Source organism: Pleuronectes platessa, chromosome 14, assembly GCF_947347685.1.
Source record: "Pleuronectes platessa chromosome 14, fPlePla1.1, whole genome shotgun sequence".
NCBI lineage: Eukaryota > Metazoa > Chordata > Actinopteri > Pleuronectiformes > Pleuronectidae > Pleuronectes > Pleuronectes platessa.
The window spans coordinates 20,906,903-20,925,852 of NC_070639.1; the positions used below are offsets into that span (position 1 = coordinate 20,906,903).

The 18,950-nt window shown below is 43.1% G+C and overlaps 1 protein-coding gene across 2 annotated transcripts in view; it reads left to right on the forward strand.

Moving 5' to 3' along the window:
• Positions 1 to 18,318, forward strand: part of adarb1b (adenosine deaminase RNA specific B1b) — a 104,081-nt gene extending 85,763 nt beyond the window's left edge. For both annotated transcript variants that reach the window (XM_053439554.1, XM_053439553.1), the window contains 9 exons: positions 180 to 254; positions 3,144 to 4,069; positions 6,293 to 6,407; positions 8,777 to 8,945; positions 9,137 to 9,288; positions 9,978 to 10,146; positions 13,188 to 13,369; positions 15,768 to 15,946; positions 17,429 to 18,318. In XM_053439554.1, coding sequence (XP_053295529.1) covers positions 227 to 254; positions 3,144 to 4,069; positions 6,293 to 6,407; positions 8,777 to 8,945; positions 9,137 to 9,288; positions 9,978 to 10,146; positions 13,188 to 13,369; positions 15,768 to 15,946; positions 17,429 to 17,605 — 2,097 coding nt within the window. In that variant the 5' untranslated portion in view covers positions 180 to 226 and the 3' untranslated portion in view covers positions 17,606 to 18,318. The remainder of the gene's footprint in view (positions 1 to 179; positions 255 to 3,143; positions 4,070 to 6,292; positions 6,408 to 8,776; positions 8,946 to 9,136; positions 9,289 to 9,977; positions 10,147 to 13,187; positions 13,370 to 15,767; positions 15,947 to 17,428) is intronic.
• The last annotated feature ends 632 nt before the right edge of the window (positions 18,319 to 18,950 follow it).

Genomic DNA, 18,950 nt, shown 5'->3' on the forward strand with positions numbered 1-18,950 from the left:
ATATGCCTGCATCACATGCTACTTACACAGAGGAGTGCGTGCATGTTTCTTTTTTTGCGTGCGTGCAGGGGCATCGAGCAAGAAATTTATCATCGCTGTTGCCTTTCAAGGTCGCCTGAATGAGTTCATGTGCACGTGTATAACTTACGCAGTCCACCCCTCTGTCCTCTGATCTCCAGGTGCAGCGGGGGCGAGGCTGCTCTCGGGTCAGAACAAACCTGTCGCCATGGATGTGGATGAGGAGGAGAATATGAGTGAGTCAAATCGGGCTTCTCTCCTTTTTTTTTCTTTCTTTCTTCCTCGTCTCTACTTTTACATGTCTGCTTATTCTTTTATTCCCCTCCTGTTGTCTTCCTGCATGCGTTACCTTGTCTGCCCTGTCCTTTGCTAACGTGTAATCAGTGTAAACACTTGTACCGCTCAAGCATTAGTCGAGCAGCCAGCCCACAATTTATTGAATATTGTAACATAACGTAAAACTAATCAAGCTGAATACAAATCTCACTCGTACATATGAAAAACACTCTTATGTGTGTTGTGTTGCTTATCGTACTCATATTAGTTGCCCCCTCAATGAGCATAATCTTATCTGAAATTTGTCCTGATTTGACCCGAACCAAGACACAAAATAGTCCATATACACAAAAAACACAACGCTGATGTAACCAGAACTTTGTGGCGAGAATGAATCATCACATCTGAGACGCTTCAGGTCACATTAGATTCCCTCTATCTCCATTTCTCTCCTCGGAAAATCCTCTCAACTCCAGCATAGTGAACTTTAATTAGACAATTTGGGGTTTGAACTGGGTGTGCAAGCCTCAGAAGGCGCGGAGAGACGAGAGTGAATGTGTTTTCACTTCACCTTAACAATCTTCAGCACTCATTCAAAGGAAGCTATCATCCCAGCAGCGCCGCAACCTGCAATTAAAATGAATACTTCTCATTGTAGTGTCACACTCGGTGTCTATGCTCTGAGGAGAGGCATGTTGTTTTGTGTTGTGTCAAATAAGTAGAGTTGCCAGAAGAAAGTCTTTGTAGTGCTTATGCAGGCGGCCTCTTACTAGCATGTTTGACTGGCAATCAAAAGATACACTTGAAGATGAGACGCAGTCCGAACTCACACGAGCTTATTCCTTTAATACCGAGGGAAGACCCGAGGAAAACATTAAAGAACTTTTAACTTTGCTGTAACAACCTTAGCAGCTCGTGAAATTCTTTAATCACATGAATCCTCACAACTCAAAAGCCCAACAGACAAGTTACGCTGAAATAAAGTGGCCATTCAAGCTTGTTTTTTTGTCTGTATCATTTGGTTCTTGCAACCCCCACATAGATTTGTAGCTCTTACAGATTCAAACATAATTTTCCTATCTTTGTGTTACTAATGGATGCTGATTACACAAATGCTGTCATGATAATGACCACAACTGCATGTGTGCCCCACGATTCAGTGCATGGTGTCTTGGCTGTTGCTCGAAGGCTTTTGTCCTCAGATCTATTCTTAGGCTCTTGAGAAGCAGACAGTCATCATAATATTAAAAAAATATTACGATGATGCATTATTGAATGAACTAACGAAGATAGACTTTTATTTCTTTGTGCAATTATATTCACTGTTTGTGCAGCATGGTAGAGTTTTATGAATGTACCTCTCCTTTGTTTTTGATTGGCTAATTGGTCACTATATTCCAAAGATGCAGACTGTGAATTTTATCCATTACACAAAATTTACTGTAGCTAATTGTTGTTTGCATTTTATCATTTATACTTTGAGCTGTATTTCAGGTCCGAATTTAACTTTTCAACAAAACCATATCCCACCACAGCTCAAATCCCCCAGTTAACAATGTATAAGTGGTGATTGAAGGTTGTCGGCTGAGATCACATCCTTGTCCAATCTACAAATTTCACCTATCACCATTCTGGCTTTAGTTCCTCTTATAGCTACTGTTGTGCACAGTTACACTGCACCCCCCCCCCTCCCCTGTCATTATTTTAATTTGCAGAAACCCCCTGTGCATGAACACACCAAAAGTATTGCATGTTTTCAGAATTCTTGAATTGAACGATGCATCTTGTGCTCTTGATTGTAGGGACAAGTTTGTTTTTGTTCTGCCTTGAGACATGTCAGTTGTAGTCAGCAGATGGTAACAGCTTGTCGGGACAGATTGCAGTTTAAAACACTGTTCTCTCTGACAAGCTCCATGGGGGGGGGGGATCTCAGAGGCACAGGGTCTTATGAACGGCACCTCATTAGAAACAGTTCACGATTTCACATTTTCCTCACTTTGAGTTATGACACTTGTTCTTTCTCAAAACTGGCCAAACAGCAATTTAACCTCCCACCGTGTCACCGGTCAAGCCTGTAGGATCCTGCAGTAGGTGGAGTCTCCTCCTCCTGCCTCTTTGATGTGTTCTCCTGTTTGCCTGGTCCTCAGCTCCTTCCCCTGCACTCCTCCCCTGCACTCCCTCAACCCAACCTACAATCCCACTCATGCACACTGCGGCCTCTCTTTCTCCTGAGTACCGCAAGGAGTAACCTATCAAGCCTTTGCTGAAGGATGTTATAAATGAAAATTTTTGCCAATATTCCATCCACTTTGCTAACTGGATTTAGTGATATGTGTTCCCCCCTGTACAGTATATTTCAGAAACCACAGATGAAAACTGAACACTTCGAATGTTCCCAATTTCTTTATAGGCACTCGAGAGATTAAAAATTGTGGATAGATGATGAAAGTGCACGTGTGTGTGCGTGTATAGGTGTGTTCTGTGCATTTATGTTTGAGACCCATTACACTGTGAAGCCTGTACCAGTACGGCATAATTCTCAGACTATTGCGTGACCATGAGTATATCATTTTAATAAATATATATAAAAAGTTTAATTTCAAAATTAAAAACATACACCATCTGTATAGAAACAATATATCGATTGAAGATGTTTTACTATTTTCAGTAATATCAGTTAACTATAGGTTAAGATGTTCAATTAAATTAAAAAGCCAATTTCTCTTGCTGTGATAGAGGAACACAAATCATTGGTTCAGTTCCAAAGAGTGATAAAGGAATCTATAAATTTTGCATTTACAAGATCCTGCAACGAAGGCGTTGTAAGTTACTCTTTCTGGGCACCGCAGGTTCAAGCAGCACCGATGTTAAGGAAAACCGAAACCTGGACAACCTGTCCTGCAAAGATGGGCAAGGCGTGGCTGAACAGCTGCCTAATGGAAGCGGGCTGAGCAGTCGAAAGCGCCCCCTAGAGGAGGGCAACAATGGGCACACACACTCAAAGTTCCGGGCCAAGAAACGCAAGAAAACACCGGGGCCGGTCCTACCCAAGAATGCACTGATGCAGCTGAACGAAATCAAACCGGGTCTCCAGTACAAACTGCTGTCTCAGACAGGACCGGTCCATGCACCAGTTTTTGTAATGACTGTGGAGGTCAATGGACAGATGTTTGAGGGCATGGGCCCCACAAAGAAGAAGGCTAAACTGAATGCAGCCGAGAAGGCGCTGCGTTCCTTCGTCCAGTTCCCCAATGCTTCTGAGGCCCACCTGGCTATGGGTCGAACCCTGACCGTGAACACAGACTTTACATCTGACCAAGCGGACTTCCCAGACATGCTCTTCAATGGCTTTGAGACCCCTGCTGCGCCTGAAGAATCCTTCTATCTAGGCTCCAATGGTACCAGCTCCATAAACTCACTAGGGGAGTATCCACTGCCCACACCACCTGGCAGCAACCTTGCCCAGGCCCCATTGCCCCCTCCATCAGTGTTCAGCTCGCCCTCCAGTGGCAAAAACCCAGTCATGATTCTCAATGAGCTCAGGCCAGGCCTCAAATATGACTTTGTCTCAGAGAGCGGGGAGAGTCACGCCAAGAATTTTGTGATGTCAGTAACAGTGGATGCACAGACGTTTGAAGGCTCAGGGCGCAACAAGAAGCTGGCTAAAGCCCGGGCAGCGCAAGCCGCCCTGTCAGCTCTCTTCAACATGCAGCTAGACCAGACACCGTCCCGGCAACCCATACCCAGCGAGGGATTGCAGCTTCACCTACCGCAGGTAAGATATCACTTTTCATGGAGAACTTCTGAACCATAATACAAACTGTTTAATAAATTGTTTCAGAAGACGATCAGTAATTTGGAGTGCAGGATGTTATGCTTACCTCAGTTAGTGCATTCAAAAACGATTTGCGTCAGTTTTCTTCAGTAAAGTCATTGAGTTTCCATATTGACTGAACAGGTCAAGGTGTAGCAGACCTTAAATATGAATATTTTGGACCACACTGTTCCCTGAATTGAATGAACCAAGGAAACCTTTTTTCTAAAGGCTTGTTGTCATGTGAATGAATCCAGAGTCAAGCTGACTCACGCACATAAGATGCTGTTGGTATTCGTTGACAAATATGATAATTTAAACATGCTTTGGTTGAAGCTAAGATTTAAAAGAACTTTCCTGAGCACCTCAATGTCCATCAATAGGTGTCATTCTTTCTTTCTCAGGGATTAATAGTACAACCAATGCGTAGACATGATACCCAATTCTTTCATTACATGACCTTGAAACACTTATTAAAATTTAAAAGAGTCAGGAGTGACAAATGATGAAAACACAAAGACTGATTGAAGTGACAGATTTAATCACAGTACAGATTAGATGCAGATATAATATTTGTAATGATGATAATCAGAATTATAGTTCCAATTCCATATCTATATGCTTGCTGTAGTTTTTATTCGTGTTACGGCTCAAACAGTTATCGCTGATGGAATATCTCTCCAGAACTAAACTCAAAAGTGTTCCTGGTAAACCTGAGATGGACAACGAATCCCCACTTCCTCCCACTGTCCGAAAATAAAGCAAAGATATCTCAGATACGAGCGCTGCCATCTTGTGCCGATGACATTTGGAGTCTAGAGTCTGTGCAGTAGCAACTGGGGGATGGCGAATTTATTTTAAGTGCTTTATGACTTTTTAATTTGCTCCAAGTTCTATTTACTATCATGGAGGAGACTAATGATTAATGACCTATACTTCCGCCAGCCACCAGGGGAGCAATTTAGACACAGTCTTCAGGTTTGGGGAGCTGCCATGTCGTCCATCTTTATATACAGTCAGTCCAAACTACTCCATCTGTCATCTTCTCTTAGGTTATCATTATAACCTCAGTCACATCACGTTTGCTGGGACTTAAGCCCGATGGTCACTTTAGTGGTGACTGTCGGAGCCATGTCAGTGTGTGAGGTGAGATAACAACGTCAGCAAACCTAATCAGCACGACACCGCTGTCCACAGTCCCCTCCTCAAACCCGTTTTATCTTTCTTTACTCACTCTATCCACTTGTCAACTGATTTATTTGACATCCCCCCCCCCCCCCCCCCCCCCCACACACACTTTAATGATAGCACCCCCACTAACTGCAGCATTAATATTCTCTCAGGTTGTTTTTAATTTCTACAGCCTGTTTCAATCTGGAACGTCACTAATAGGGACTAATGGTTGGATTCCATTGCAATTGTAGTAAACTTTGCTTGTCATTGATAAAAACATCAAATCCATCAAAGACCTTTCAGAAATATCATGACAAGAAATGAGGGAAATTCTTGAAAGGAAAAATGTTCGCACATATATGTTTTTTGTCCCAAAATTAAAACTCTGTACTATCACTCCTTTGGCTCCTCAAGAGATTAACATTCATTTCCACCCCATAAAAGACCTCCGCATTCAAAATTCAAATGATCTGGCTCCGAGTGGGTGCCTCCAAAGTAGCAGGGAAGTATACTGGACTAATCTCTTTAATTTGTGGTCACCCAGCCGTCATCTATCCTCTCGGTTATCGTCATTTGCCAGCACATTAGCAATGGATAAGGAGCCGGCGAGAGGAGCTGGCTTTCCAAGGCAAAATATGTATTAAGTTCAGCCATGTGAAGTTCTTACGTGTCTACTTTTTTTTTTTGCCTTTTGTGATTCACTTCCAGAAGGCAGATGGTAAATTATATCTGTCAGCCTGAAACAGCGCTGCTTGAAAGACAGTTAGGTATACCTCAGGGGGTCAACCTAGTTTTGCTTGTTGCCGTTTCAACACTCTGACTCTTGTTTGGAGCTGAATGCGAACGCTGTGACAGGTACATGGTGCTCCAGGGGAGGATAACATCAGACGCGCTTTGTAAGCTGACACATCTGACACAAGCTCCTGTGTGTGTGTGTGTGTTGGTGTGTGTGTGTGGATGCGTGTGTTTGTCTGGCTGTTTGTGTGTCTGTGTGTATGTGTGTGTTTCCAGGTTCTGGCTGATGCCGTCTCTCGCCTGGTGGTGGATAAGTTCAGTGAGCTGACAGAAAACTTCACTTCCCCTCATGCGAGACGGAAAGTCCTAGCGGGAGTCGTCATGACAACAGGTACATTTCAGGGGAGGAGACAGTCGGTGCTTTTTGTTATGCTCCGACTCAACACTGACAGTTAATGTGTTGAGTGTTTCATGTTGTGTAACGTCTAATATTCTCGCTTCAGTGATGCATAAATACATATTACCGTCATATTTGGGTTGAAATACAAGTACATTTACTCATAACAAGATACTTTTTTTACCTTTGCAGAACATAAGATTGATGAAATCATCTCCACCTGGACTAAATAAATAGCAAAATGCCACTTAACAGTAATACGTCTTCTATGAAATATCAAGGAATAAAACATAAAAGTCTGTAACACTCACAGATCATTATTCTGCATTTAGATCTTTAACCTTTATTATCTTAAAAGATTGTGATGATAATAATGTTTTATTGGTTCAGTATCATTGATGATGCAGAATAGAATTATAGTTATTCTTACGGTGGATAGTTATTCAACTACTCTCAATCATGTAATAGCATCTTAATCCACTTTAGAACAGGCTTTTATGTGATGAAATTGTTTTACATTAATAATACATACATAGTGTAATATAATATAATATATGAAACCCGGCCAACCCAGCCCATTGAATCATCCTTCCCCACTCAAGTATCAAGACTAGCTTGGTCATAACCATTGAGTGTGAACTTTTCAAAACTGTCTCCATTATGAAACTCTCCACTTGCTCCCCTGACGCTTTTCCAGCTGAGCTTTAAGAGAGTACTTTTCAGAAACCATCCTTAAAATCACTTTTCATTGTAAGTTCCTCCTGAGAACCTGGCATCTTCCTAAAGCACAAGCACTTTTACTACTGAACCTGTAAAAACCAAACTCAAAAGGCTTCATTTCGGCTCCTCCTTATCTGTCCATGAGGAGAGATAACCCCAAAGCGTTAGCTACAGCAGGGGACTTAGCTTTCAGGCTGTCAAACACGGTACTCATCAGTTTTGAGATATGTGTTATGTTTGTTGCCTTGGCCAGCTTTGAATTTTGCTTTACACATATTGCATCAAGCATTGTCTGCGTCAATTATCGTAAAGTGTAACCACACTTGAGATCACTTTCGACTGTGTGCACTGATCAGAGATGAGCTTGGCTTGAACCCGTTCCAGGGGCAAGTCACATGGTCTCGCTCTCTCTCTCTCTTTATCTAACATATGCTCTTTCTTTTACTCTCAGTCACGTTAACATCACTCTTTCATCAAGATGTGCTCACAAGTACTGGAACTTCACACCGATTTGATTTAACGTTAACAGAATTTTGTTGGTACCTTTAAAAGTACTGATTTCGGCCCAACCCTAATCATATGTCTCTTGTTTTTTACGCAACCTACACTGTCTCTCTGTATCATTTATCATCATTTTAAAGAACTTTGATTTTTAAGCACTAAACTGCTTCACCCTTATATCAAAAACTCCCTATTGCTCTATAATTTTTCTACAAACTTTCACGATCCTCAAGCTCAAATTGTAACTATTCCCAATGTTCCCACAAAACCCACTGGGGATATTACTTTTAGCTACTCTGCCCTCAAAATGTGTCTTTAGACATCAGACTTCTTCCCTCAGATGACAGTTTTAAGTACTTAAAACATATTAACATATCGCCTACAACTAACAATTGTTATACATGTGTTAATGATATTTAGATAATATCTAATATTTTTGTAATTATATGAATGGTTCCAGACACATATACAAAAATTTTATACAAAAGTCTGTGTTTGTATATTTGCCTTAAAATTATAACCTTTAAAGCAATTCTCGATATTTATTTAAACAGAAATATCCAAGCTAGAGGTTAGCTCTAATACATTTTTCTACTTATTTATTCTTAACTTTCTTTTTCCAGAATTAACCACATTACTATGTGATGTTAATTTCATAAAATAACATGCATTGATAATGTTCCTGTAGAGGAAACCCATCCAAACCCAATTTAATGTTAACATCTCTGTGAGGGAGTGGTCTTTGAGATTGACGGGACAGTTACAGGTTTTCTTTTCGCAGTGTATGAGAATCATGAATGAGTCAGTCGTACTTCACTGTCACTCACTGTGAGAGCCTGTAGTTCTAATCATTGAGTTGTCGTTATCAGTTAAGCATAATAACTCTGATGTGTGAGCTTTACCAACAGGTGGGTGATTGTGTTTGTTTTTAACGAGATAGGACTGAGCCCCCTCCTCCTTAGTAAATAAATACAAAACAGCAGTCGGCATATTTCAGCAGCAACAACACACTGTTGTTACAGAGGAAACAGTGGAAACACTTCCCACCTCTCAAGGGGCGTTAAAGTACAATTTAGGCAGCAGGTACTTTGGGTGTTTGCGTTCATTGACCGATTCCTCTCTGTCCTCTTTCCCCTCAACAGGGACAGATGTGAAGGAAGCGCAGGTCATTTGTGTCTCCACAGGAACTAAATGCATCAACGGTGAGTACATGAGTGACCGCGGCCTGGCGCTCAATGACTGCCACGCCGAGATCATCGCCCGACGCTCGCTCATCAGATACCTCTACTCTCAGCTGGAGTTCTTCCTCAGGTCAGTAAACAATGGGACATGTTTGCTCTATAATCACAGGACAGCTTTAGGGTTGTTGTGTTATGTCGTTGTATATGTTGGAAGTTTTCTTGTTTAGATGTCTGTCTTTAATCCACCAATGAAACCAGTACAGGTTTAGTGGTGGTTCGTCAGCCCTGATTGAATCCGCCATGTTTTTCTCTTCATCACAGCAACACCAAGGAGGACCACCACAATTCCATATTCCTGCACTGTGACAAGGAAGGCTACAGGTTAAAGGACAATGTTCAGTTCCACCTCTACATCAGCACCTCGCCCTGCGGAGACGCCAGGATCTTCTCTCCGCACGAGGCCGCCGTAGAAGGTTTGCAAACCACCGCAGCACATCCACACACGTCCAGCCTCGTTCCTCCTCTTCCTCGGCTCTGCCGGCCTGTTTATAATTTGTTCTTGTCTTGGTTTCAGAAAAAATTCAGTTTGAGCAGCAGTTTATTTCGTTTTAATTAGATTTGCAGGTTTTCCTCTTATGGTTGGTTTCATTTAATTATAATTTTGCTCCGATGTCCAAATACACATTACAGACCCGTTTAAACAAGGCTCGAGTAATTAGAGCTTTTTGTCATTCTCTGTCTGTCTCTATCAGTCTTTCCTCCGCCCAGCCAGCCCACTCTGTCTGTCTGATTAACCTCCCTCTTACTCTTGTCAGAGTGTTTTCTGTTACACATGGCAGACTGAATAGAAAACAGCCACATTCAATTAGTCACCGAATGGATGGCGCCTGCTTGTGAAAGAGCACAAAACATTGATAACATAATAAAAATAATAGGTCATGCTTGTATGGAAGCAATGTTTTTGTTTTCATTTGCTAAAATCTATGTTTTCTGAAACACGACAGGAGGAGATCAATTGTAGATATTTGCATATTAATATGTCCATAATCCAATCGTTAGTCTGACTGGTTTATCTTGTCTCAAGGAGCTGGTTCCCTCTAAAGTTTAGCATATTAATGTGAGTCCCCGTCTTTATTCCCTGTCTCTGTGTTGTCTCGCTCAGACCAAGGAGACAGACATCCTAACCGGAAAGCGCGGGGACAGCTAAGGACCAAAATCGAGTCGGGGGAAGGAACCATCCCAGTGAGGTCGAGCAACACCATCCAGACCTGGGACGGCGTGCTGCAAGGGGAGCGGCTACTCACGATGTCATGCAGTGACAAAATCGCAAGGTAATTTATTATTATTGACAGATTACTACTCTCACTTGTAATGATGCCGCTGATCAACTACCTAATTACTATTTAGTTAGAACAAGAAGGAGTTTTGTTCATTTGTTGTTTTTATTGTTTCTTATACACGACTCTATGAATATACTCTTTCTGTCCTACAAAGAATTTGTTTAATAAAAGATGGATACTGTTGTCTTTAGAAATATATATATATATAAATGAGCTTGGTTGTAGTTGGCGGTTGCCTCTGGGTGCAGGTAATGTTAACTGATCCAATATATTTCTAGCAATGTACTGGTATGACCATGAAAAATGCATTTAATCACATTCTGTGCTGGTTTAGAAAGGTCCTAAAACAGTAGTTATTTAGTGAACACTGCAGAAACCCTGAACCTTCATAGTGAAACCATAAAAAACTTAATGTTTCATGATTCTTCACGTGTTTTATTTACTCGTACTGCGATGAAGTGCATTATTTCCTCGCTCTGTCATCTCAGGTCTATCGTTTTCCCCTCGGGGAGTGACGGGTGGAGCTGGATTGATGGTCCCTCTGTCCCCGGGGCCGCTTTTAGCAGGCAGATCATAGCGTCTTTAGTCTCTGTCCATGTTCAAGGCAACAGTGTGCCGCCACTGTGATGAACGATAAAACTTCTCCATAACTCTTCCCACCAGCCCGCTCCCTTCTCCTCTTCCTCCCCGATCGCAATACCTTGCCTGAACGCACAGAGTGATTGAATGCCGAGCGTGTATTTGATGAGGGAGATGTCTACTGTGTAGCGGATGCTGTTTGCACTGTGTGAGAGGGTTTTTGCCATTTCAGCGGTGTCAGTAATGGTAGCAGTGATTCAGATTTTTTTTTTTCGGGGGGCTGTTTGGAGCGGAGGGATCCAAGTCAGTAGAGGGTAAAATGGGTTGGGAGAGCGTTCATGTAGTCATGGGGGCTGTTTTCAGGCCTGATAACAAGCAAAAACGTGAACTATTTTAAAATTGCTGTACAGAAATAGAAATTAACCCTTTTGCCGTTTGGCAAATGACGTTGACGAATCAAAGACAGAGCTTTTACGAATCTTTAGCCCACCTGCCTCTGTTCCTGTGTCACTTTGACCCACGTCACCAATGTTCCCTCCTCAACCTTTGTTTCCTCTCGTCTCGTTTTCTTTTGATCACCCGCTCAGCCCTTCATCTTTAACGGGAACAAGCGCTTCTCGGCCTCGTGTCTGTTTGTTCCCAGTTATCTGAAAGAGCTCATTGACAAACAGGCTCTTACGGGTCATGTTCGTGTGTGTGTGCGTGCCTGTGCGTCCTCCAGATTGTAACTCTGTTGTGATGGAAACATTTTTTGCGTGTGTGTTTCGTGTGGCCCGAAATACTACTGTTTTACAGCTTGCAGTTATAAATTCAGATTTCTGCCTCAGTTTGACACACAACGTCACGCTCTTCCTTACACACACAGACAGACACACACACAGACGCAGAGAGCATATTGCATTTGGAAACAATGGACCCTCTGTGTAGCCAGAGGTCTTATGCTTATTGCATATTCCTTATTGTTCTAGGTCCATGTTGGTAATTTCACACACTCTCAAACAGCCTGAAGCGACAGAGGGAACGAGAGGAGCTCACGGTCATCATCTCACTCTCCGTGTCTTGTGTTGTCGATCTTTTCTCTTATTATCTCTGGATTTATATAGCGTTCTAGTCCTGATGACCTCATTCACCTATTCACACACACAGTCTTACTGTGCGTCTATGTGCGGCTGTTCGACCCTCTGGTTAGTGGACCACCCGCTGTACCTCCTGAGCCACAGCAGCCTCCAAAAGATATCGATCCTTTGTCGGTTGGTTTGTTAGATTGTGAGCGAGATTTTCAGAAACACCACTGGATGGATTTACCACAAAGGTTGGTGCAGGGAGGAATGCGATACATTTTGGTGCAGATGCAGGAATTTTCTTTTCACTTTCTTTGAAACATCTTGAAACAACTGATTTCTCAGAGAATAATTCATGCATCTTGCTGCAAGAATTCGGAAAACATCAGGGGAATGATATTGAGTCTCTGCAATCTTCTGCAGATCCAGTTAAAATGTGGTTTTCTATAAGGGAACTGTTTGTGCTTGGTGGAGGCATGCACTCTACTGAGGGCCATGGTCCCAATTATTATTATTATTATTATTATTATAATACATATGTAAAACCTGTTTTTAAAGATTTACACTAGTACCTTTTCCTTCTGCCAACTGCGTGCTCAATCCTCTCTTTACTCTCACACTTCCACTTTCACCGTTTCTCTCTCTCTTTCTCTCTCTTTCTCTTTCTCTCCCTCTCTCCCCCCTCTCTCTCTCTCTTCCCCCTTTCTCCGCCCTCTCTCTCTCTACCCCCTCCATGACCATGAGGTTGGCAGGCAACGCTTCACAGAGCATGTCAATGGGAAAAGGACTGGAGAGAGATGGCTAATGACACATCATAGAAATACACAGACGTTTGTAGAAAATGAAATTGGATACCTTACAGTGTACACAACTGTAGGATTGTGTGCGGTAGATTACGTAAACTGGCTGCATGCTCATATACTTTGCTCGTGCTGCCTTGATGGTTGTGTGTTCCCACTTTGCAATGTGCACATACCACATTACCATATTTCTTTGTATAATCCCTGAACTTTTTCATTGCTTTAAGAAAAGCCCCCTTTTTCAGGTCCAGATGACATTTGGTTAATCTCTATTAACAGCAATCTGCATATGAATGCCGATGAATTAAAAAGCCGATAGCTGATGCATTTCGTTCAGTGTGTTCTTTTGCTTTCCACACAAACTAGAGACCTGCGAGCAACCACAGTCTGATGAACATGAAAAATGTTGAAGAGATTAGATGTTAACTGTACTGGAAGTTTTCTGATACTATGAACACAAACTATGTCCACAGAAAGGTCATTTGGTGAACTCAAAATCCTGCAAGCAAATTCTTGAATAATCCCCACAAAAAAAACAATGATATTCCCACTTTCATGTAATCTAAATTGTGGTTTGTTTTTCCTGCTGCAGATGGAATGTGATGGGCCTCCAGGGCTCCTTGATGAGCTACTTCTCAGAGCCAATCTACTTCTCCAGCATCATCCTCGGCAGCCTTTACCACGCTGACCACCTCTCCCGGGCCATGTACCAGCGCATCGCAGAAATCGAGGACCTGCCCCAGCAGTTCAGTCTCAACAAGCCTTTACTCAGCGGTAAACACTCCTCTCTGATCTGGAATTTCTGCTCTAATGTGGTGAAATTTAACTTGAGAGATGTTCTCATTTGCATGTTGTGAGGGGATCAGGGCTCGCCTTGTTGATCTTTGCTAGTCAAACTCCTGATTCTCTAAATAGCGAGAGAGGACGACAGTAATCCTCAGCAGTGAACCTGGTTATCCCCGTTGCTGGTCAGTCTGTGGCAAGAAGACACTTATTGCTTTTCTTGTGTTTGATCTGAGCTGACATTTACCTTGTTCCTGCCATATTTAAATAGCTTCATCATTTTGTAAATTATCAGCATTGGCTTGACCTTTTAAAAATGGTCACAAAGACCATGAATCTGGCTTTTTTCTAGCTTGTGCCTCTGCACCGGTGACGGTCGTGGTCGTAGGTTTCATTTTTGTTCAGGTCCATCTCATTAACTGAATATCTCAGGAAGAACCCCAGGGAATTTCTTTAAATGTTTACTTAAATTCAAGAATTAACAGATTGAAAGGTCAAAAAAGTTCAAATGTAAACCTCACTGTGTTATCATAATCAAAAACACAGGAATCAACAACATAACTCAGGAACAGAGGGGTAGACCATAATTCCTGCAACTTGACAGATTTCTTACAAGATATTCTGGTTAATTATAGCATTTATGTCCCAGTTTTTTACCGACAACCATAACCATAACACTTAATGATATGACACATTAGAAAAATGCCAGGAAATAACATCTAAACCCCAGTGGAGATATGGTTTGAATGTGGTCGTTGAGTTTGAGAGCAGGACGTTCAGATGATGTGCTCTTCCACAAATCTTGTGCTCCAGCTGTGGGCTTGTTCTCGCATGTTTTGTTGCTTGGACAAATTGTCTGTGCCTGAGGTTAAGCTCTTCTCTCTCTCGCTCTGTGTTGAAACGTCTGCGCTTGGATCGTTTGTGCAACCAGTCTGTCAAAATGACCCGGCCAATATAAGCCAGGTGTAGTGATGACGAATGAGGGGCTATTGGAGTGTAATGCAATGCAAAATCTAATCATAAAATCAATAAACCCTGCTCTCACACTGAAAAACCTCAGTCTCGAGGGGAAACAACTAAGTAGGCAACTGATGGACCATTTCTATTGCAGATTTCAAAGGGTCAAGAGCAGAAAGGCTCTAATCGACTTAAGGACCGGCTTCAGCTCAGGTCGAACAATAAGCAGTGGGGGTATTAGTCAACGATGTTTATATTCATGACCAAAACTGTATAAAACATGTTATAACATGAACATCTATTTCCATCTGTCAGAATCCGACTGCAAAAGGGAAACTGTGGTCATTTGATTAGATCCGAAGCGATGACATGTCAAAGAGGCTGGATGTACGTGCAGCCCTCCCTGCTCCTCCTCCCTGCTCCTCCTCCCTGCTCCTCCTCCCGGTTCCTCCTCCCTGTTCCTCCTGCCTGTTCCTCCTGCCTGCTCCCCCTCCCTGTTCCTCCTCCCTGTTCCTCCTCCCTGTTCCTCCTCCCTGTTCCTCCTGCCTGTTCCTCCTCCCTGCTCCTCCTGCCTGCTCCCCCTCCCTGTTCCTCCTCTCTGTTCCTCCTCCCTGTTCCTCCTCCCTGTTCCTCCTCCCTGCTCCTCCTGCCTGCTCCTCCTGCCTGCTCCTCCTCCCTGCTCCTCCTCCCTGCTCCTCCTCCCTGCTCCTCCTGCCTGCTCCTCCTCCCTGCTCTTCCTCCCTGCTCTTCCTGCCTGCTCCTCCTCCCTGCTCGCTCTCTCAATGGTCGAGGGGGAAAGGATATAATAGTAGGGGGGTTATTAACCTTTTCCGCTTTAGAGAGTTTTTAGCGGTGAAGGGCTGTGGCTCTAGATCACTGAGGGTTTCATCCCCTTTAAATCATCCTCTGCCACAAGGGCTGCCAAATGGAACCAAGGCGCTTAATACATACACACACACACACACACACACACACACACACACAGACACACACAGACACACTCAGCAAAACTCAGGGATTTATGGCATCCATATATCTTCCATTTATGCTTGAGATACAGTAGAGGCCGAGGCCCCATAATGTGCTGGAGGAGAGTGGGCTCCGTCCTCCTGGGTGGATGATGCTGTTTGTCTCCACCGAGTAACGCAAACTTAAAGAGAGAAAATGCTGTTTGAAGACAGTGGAGCCGTGGGAGCAACTCTCATTTGAAGAAATAAGCTCCAGTGTTTGGATACCTCATCCATTGTTTAATGCATCCATGCAGCGGAGTAGCGGGGGGGTTCCGCTGCTGTGGGTCTCACAGAAAGTTTGGAGGAAGGGGAAATAAGATCTGAACAATCAGTTTAATGTTTTTCATGTTGGGACAAAATAATCGTTTGTTTTCATGTTTTGTCTTGTTCACTCATTGACCATGTCTGTTTCTGGTTTGAAGGAATAAGCAACGCGGAGGCCAGGCAGCCAGGCAAGGCGCCAAACTTCAGCGTGAACTGGACGGTGGGAGACCAGGCCTTGGAGGTGATCAACGCCACCACGGGCAAGGACGACATGGGCCGCGCTTCACGTCTCTGCAAGCACGTCCTCTACAGCCGCTGGGTGCGTCTACACTCCAAGGTAATTGTACTGAAGCATTTCTGGTCGCCAGCTGCTTTTCCTGGTTCCCTCCTCTCGTCCTCACGTTTCTGAAAGCGTACAGCAGACTGTAGTAGAATGATAATGTAAACTTATAACTCCACGGTAGCATCATTTCCGACATAATGTATGTATTGGTTGTTTGAATAAAAATACAATAATCACATTTGCATATTCATTTTCACATCGCGGTGTTTCACAACCATGAAAATGAAAATGGAAAAAGCTGTTTGACATTTTACTCGAACTCTTCTGTACAGATGACAGCATTCTAATGTTAATTCCTAGTTGCAAATTAAAATGCAATTTTAAACAATGTAACTTTGGTTTCCCATTTATGCAACAGTATTACAATTTGATAATAACAACAAGGCATTTGACATTTCATTTCCTGAGAAGTAACCTGCTCTATTGTGTGAGCAGTGTTCAAATGCAATACGTGGAACTGCAAAACACCGGGTTGCATTTATGTCATCAAACTCTTTTAGTTTAAATCATTCTCTGTGAATGGGGCACTAGACCAGAGGGTTTCAATTTTTTCGTAGCCGAGGACCCACCACATATGTCCCTTGAATCATTTGACATATTATTTTATTTTTCTACTTAGTAATGTCAGAGAGAAATACTTTTAAAAGATATCATACATGTATAAACAATATTTTCACCATATTTTCAACACAGAATACCTGTATGATACATATCATATTAATTTTAATGGTTGAATCTGGAAACTCCCCCTGGCCAACTGGAATCTGTCCCTCGTGCTGGATGAGTGATGATGATGATGATGAGGAGGAGGAGGAGGAGGAGGAGGAGGAGGAGGCTGTCTGAGACATTGCCCCTCAATGAGGCTGAAGGAGCAGACTGCATTTTCATTTTGATACCAAAAGAGCGTGGCGTAGAGGCCGAACAGCTCTATGAATTCCAGTAGAAGCATAACATTTGGTTCCCAGAGCCCCTGCTGGGACCTTATTTGTCCGATATGAACTGAAAGACACTGTGGGGTCGATCGAACACCTGATAAAACCAACCTTAAAATTAGATTGAGGAGAATCCGTCTTGAATTCATACATAATTCCTTTCTTGTCTTGCCTTGAACATTTTCAAACACAGACCTAGAAACAGAGAGAAGCTGCTTTTCAGAAAATGCTCTGAGCTGCAGAATCTCCTGAGAAGAAGTTTTAGTGATAAGAGCCGACGCTGGAGACGATGTGCTGTAAACAGAGACATGTGATCTCCACAGTGGAATTAGGACGTTAGGCCCTGAGTGGAGAATCTCCTGCTGCAATGTTCACGTGTGAAAGACCACCTCCGGAGAAAGTCTGTGCACGTTCATGTCTGAAAACCTCTAGAGAGAGAGAGAGAACTGAGCTGCAGCCGCTGTTATGACCTCTGTATGACCTGTGTAATTTTTTATTCATGACATTTCCTACTCTCTGTCTCTGCCCCCCCCCCCCCCCGCAGCTGTCCTCCATGCTGCGGATCAAGGTGCTCAAGCCCAGCTCGTACCACGAAGCCAAGCAGGCGGCCACAGAGTACCACTCTGCCAAGCAGGCTCTCATCAAGGCCTTCCACAAGGCCGGCCTGGGGGCGTGGGTCAAAAAGCCCATCGAGCAAGACCAGTTCAGCCTCTGCTCCTGAGGGAGTCAAGGGACCAAGGGATTCCTAACACCCGCTCCCCGATCTCTGCCCCCCCCCAACCTGACCCAGGCCTGAAAGCAAGAGAGCCCCCTTATTAACAGCCAGCCCACACAGACACTTACCTCCGTCCCACGTGTCAGCGCACGTGCACTTTGTACTTGTGGAAATCGACGGGCGTAGTTTCTCAAGTCATCCATAGCTACTCATCTCTCATTCCTCCGGGGACTCGAGCCTCCACCACGTCTTCTCCTTTTTATTTGTACGATTTTTAACCGATGGTGTTTTTTCATCTGCTCATTTTATGTTTTTAAAACTGGAAATCATGGTTTTTACTCCGCTCAGTCGTTTTTTTATGTTTCCCACAGAAGTCGTGTTTTACAAGTTGAAAATTATAAAGTCTTATGTCTATTTTCTTGATCAGTGATTGTAGCCAGCTTAGGGTGAAATGTAGCCTAGAGACACAGGGTCTTTGTCAAGTAAAACCAACGTTTATGGACCTGAAAAAATAAATCGCTCTATATATATATACTTGCTAAAAATTAACTAACTTTAATTTAAAGATGCGTAAAATCTTCAGGATGTAAATCTAGTGCTGAAAAGAAAGAGAAGTTAAAAATAGTTAAACAAAACTTTTAATGTGTGTTATTTGGGTCCGTTGCTTAGATGAGACTACATGTTGTGGGCCCCTGTATTAAAGAAACTAATGTTGAAAAGCTGTGGCCCTGTTTGACTCACTGACTGGAAGAGGAAACTCAGCACAGGGCAGATAAGTGAACACATGATGATTCCTGTCTCCATTCATCCATCCCTTCCATTCATAAGTTATTTTATCTCATCTCTCATTTCATTCTTGAACACTTCGGTGTGGGGGGCTCATGTGGACCCCCCCCCCCCTCTTGCCTGGGTCTCGGGACAAGCTTCGGGAGGTGCTGCACGTTGTATTTGACTTTCTTTTTTTGTTTTTCTTTCTTGATCTAAGCCATGGCTTTGCATGGGAACTGAACTGGGAGCAGAACACGCGCGGTGGAGGCGCCGCGTGCATCCATCAGTGAATGATTTTTTTTGAATGAATGCCAGCATCTTCCTCCACAGGCAGCTTTGAATCTTTGTCTCTGTTTTCTAGATTTTCGTGTGTTTTGTCTGTTTCTTTTCCCGGGGGGGGGACAGGGAACAGGGACCGTGTTGTTGTTGTTGTTGTTGTTGTTGTTGTTGTTTCTTAGGAATGGGGCATTTGAGGACAGGAGATATTACTGCAGTAGAGATAGTGATAGAATAAACAGACCTCTCATCTTGTAACTACTTTGTGGATGGGACCCCCGGTGGCTGTCAGCTGAACTGCAGGCGG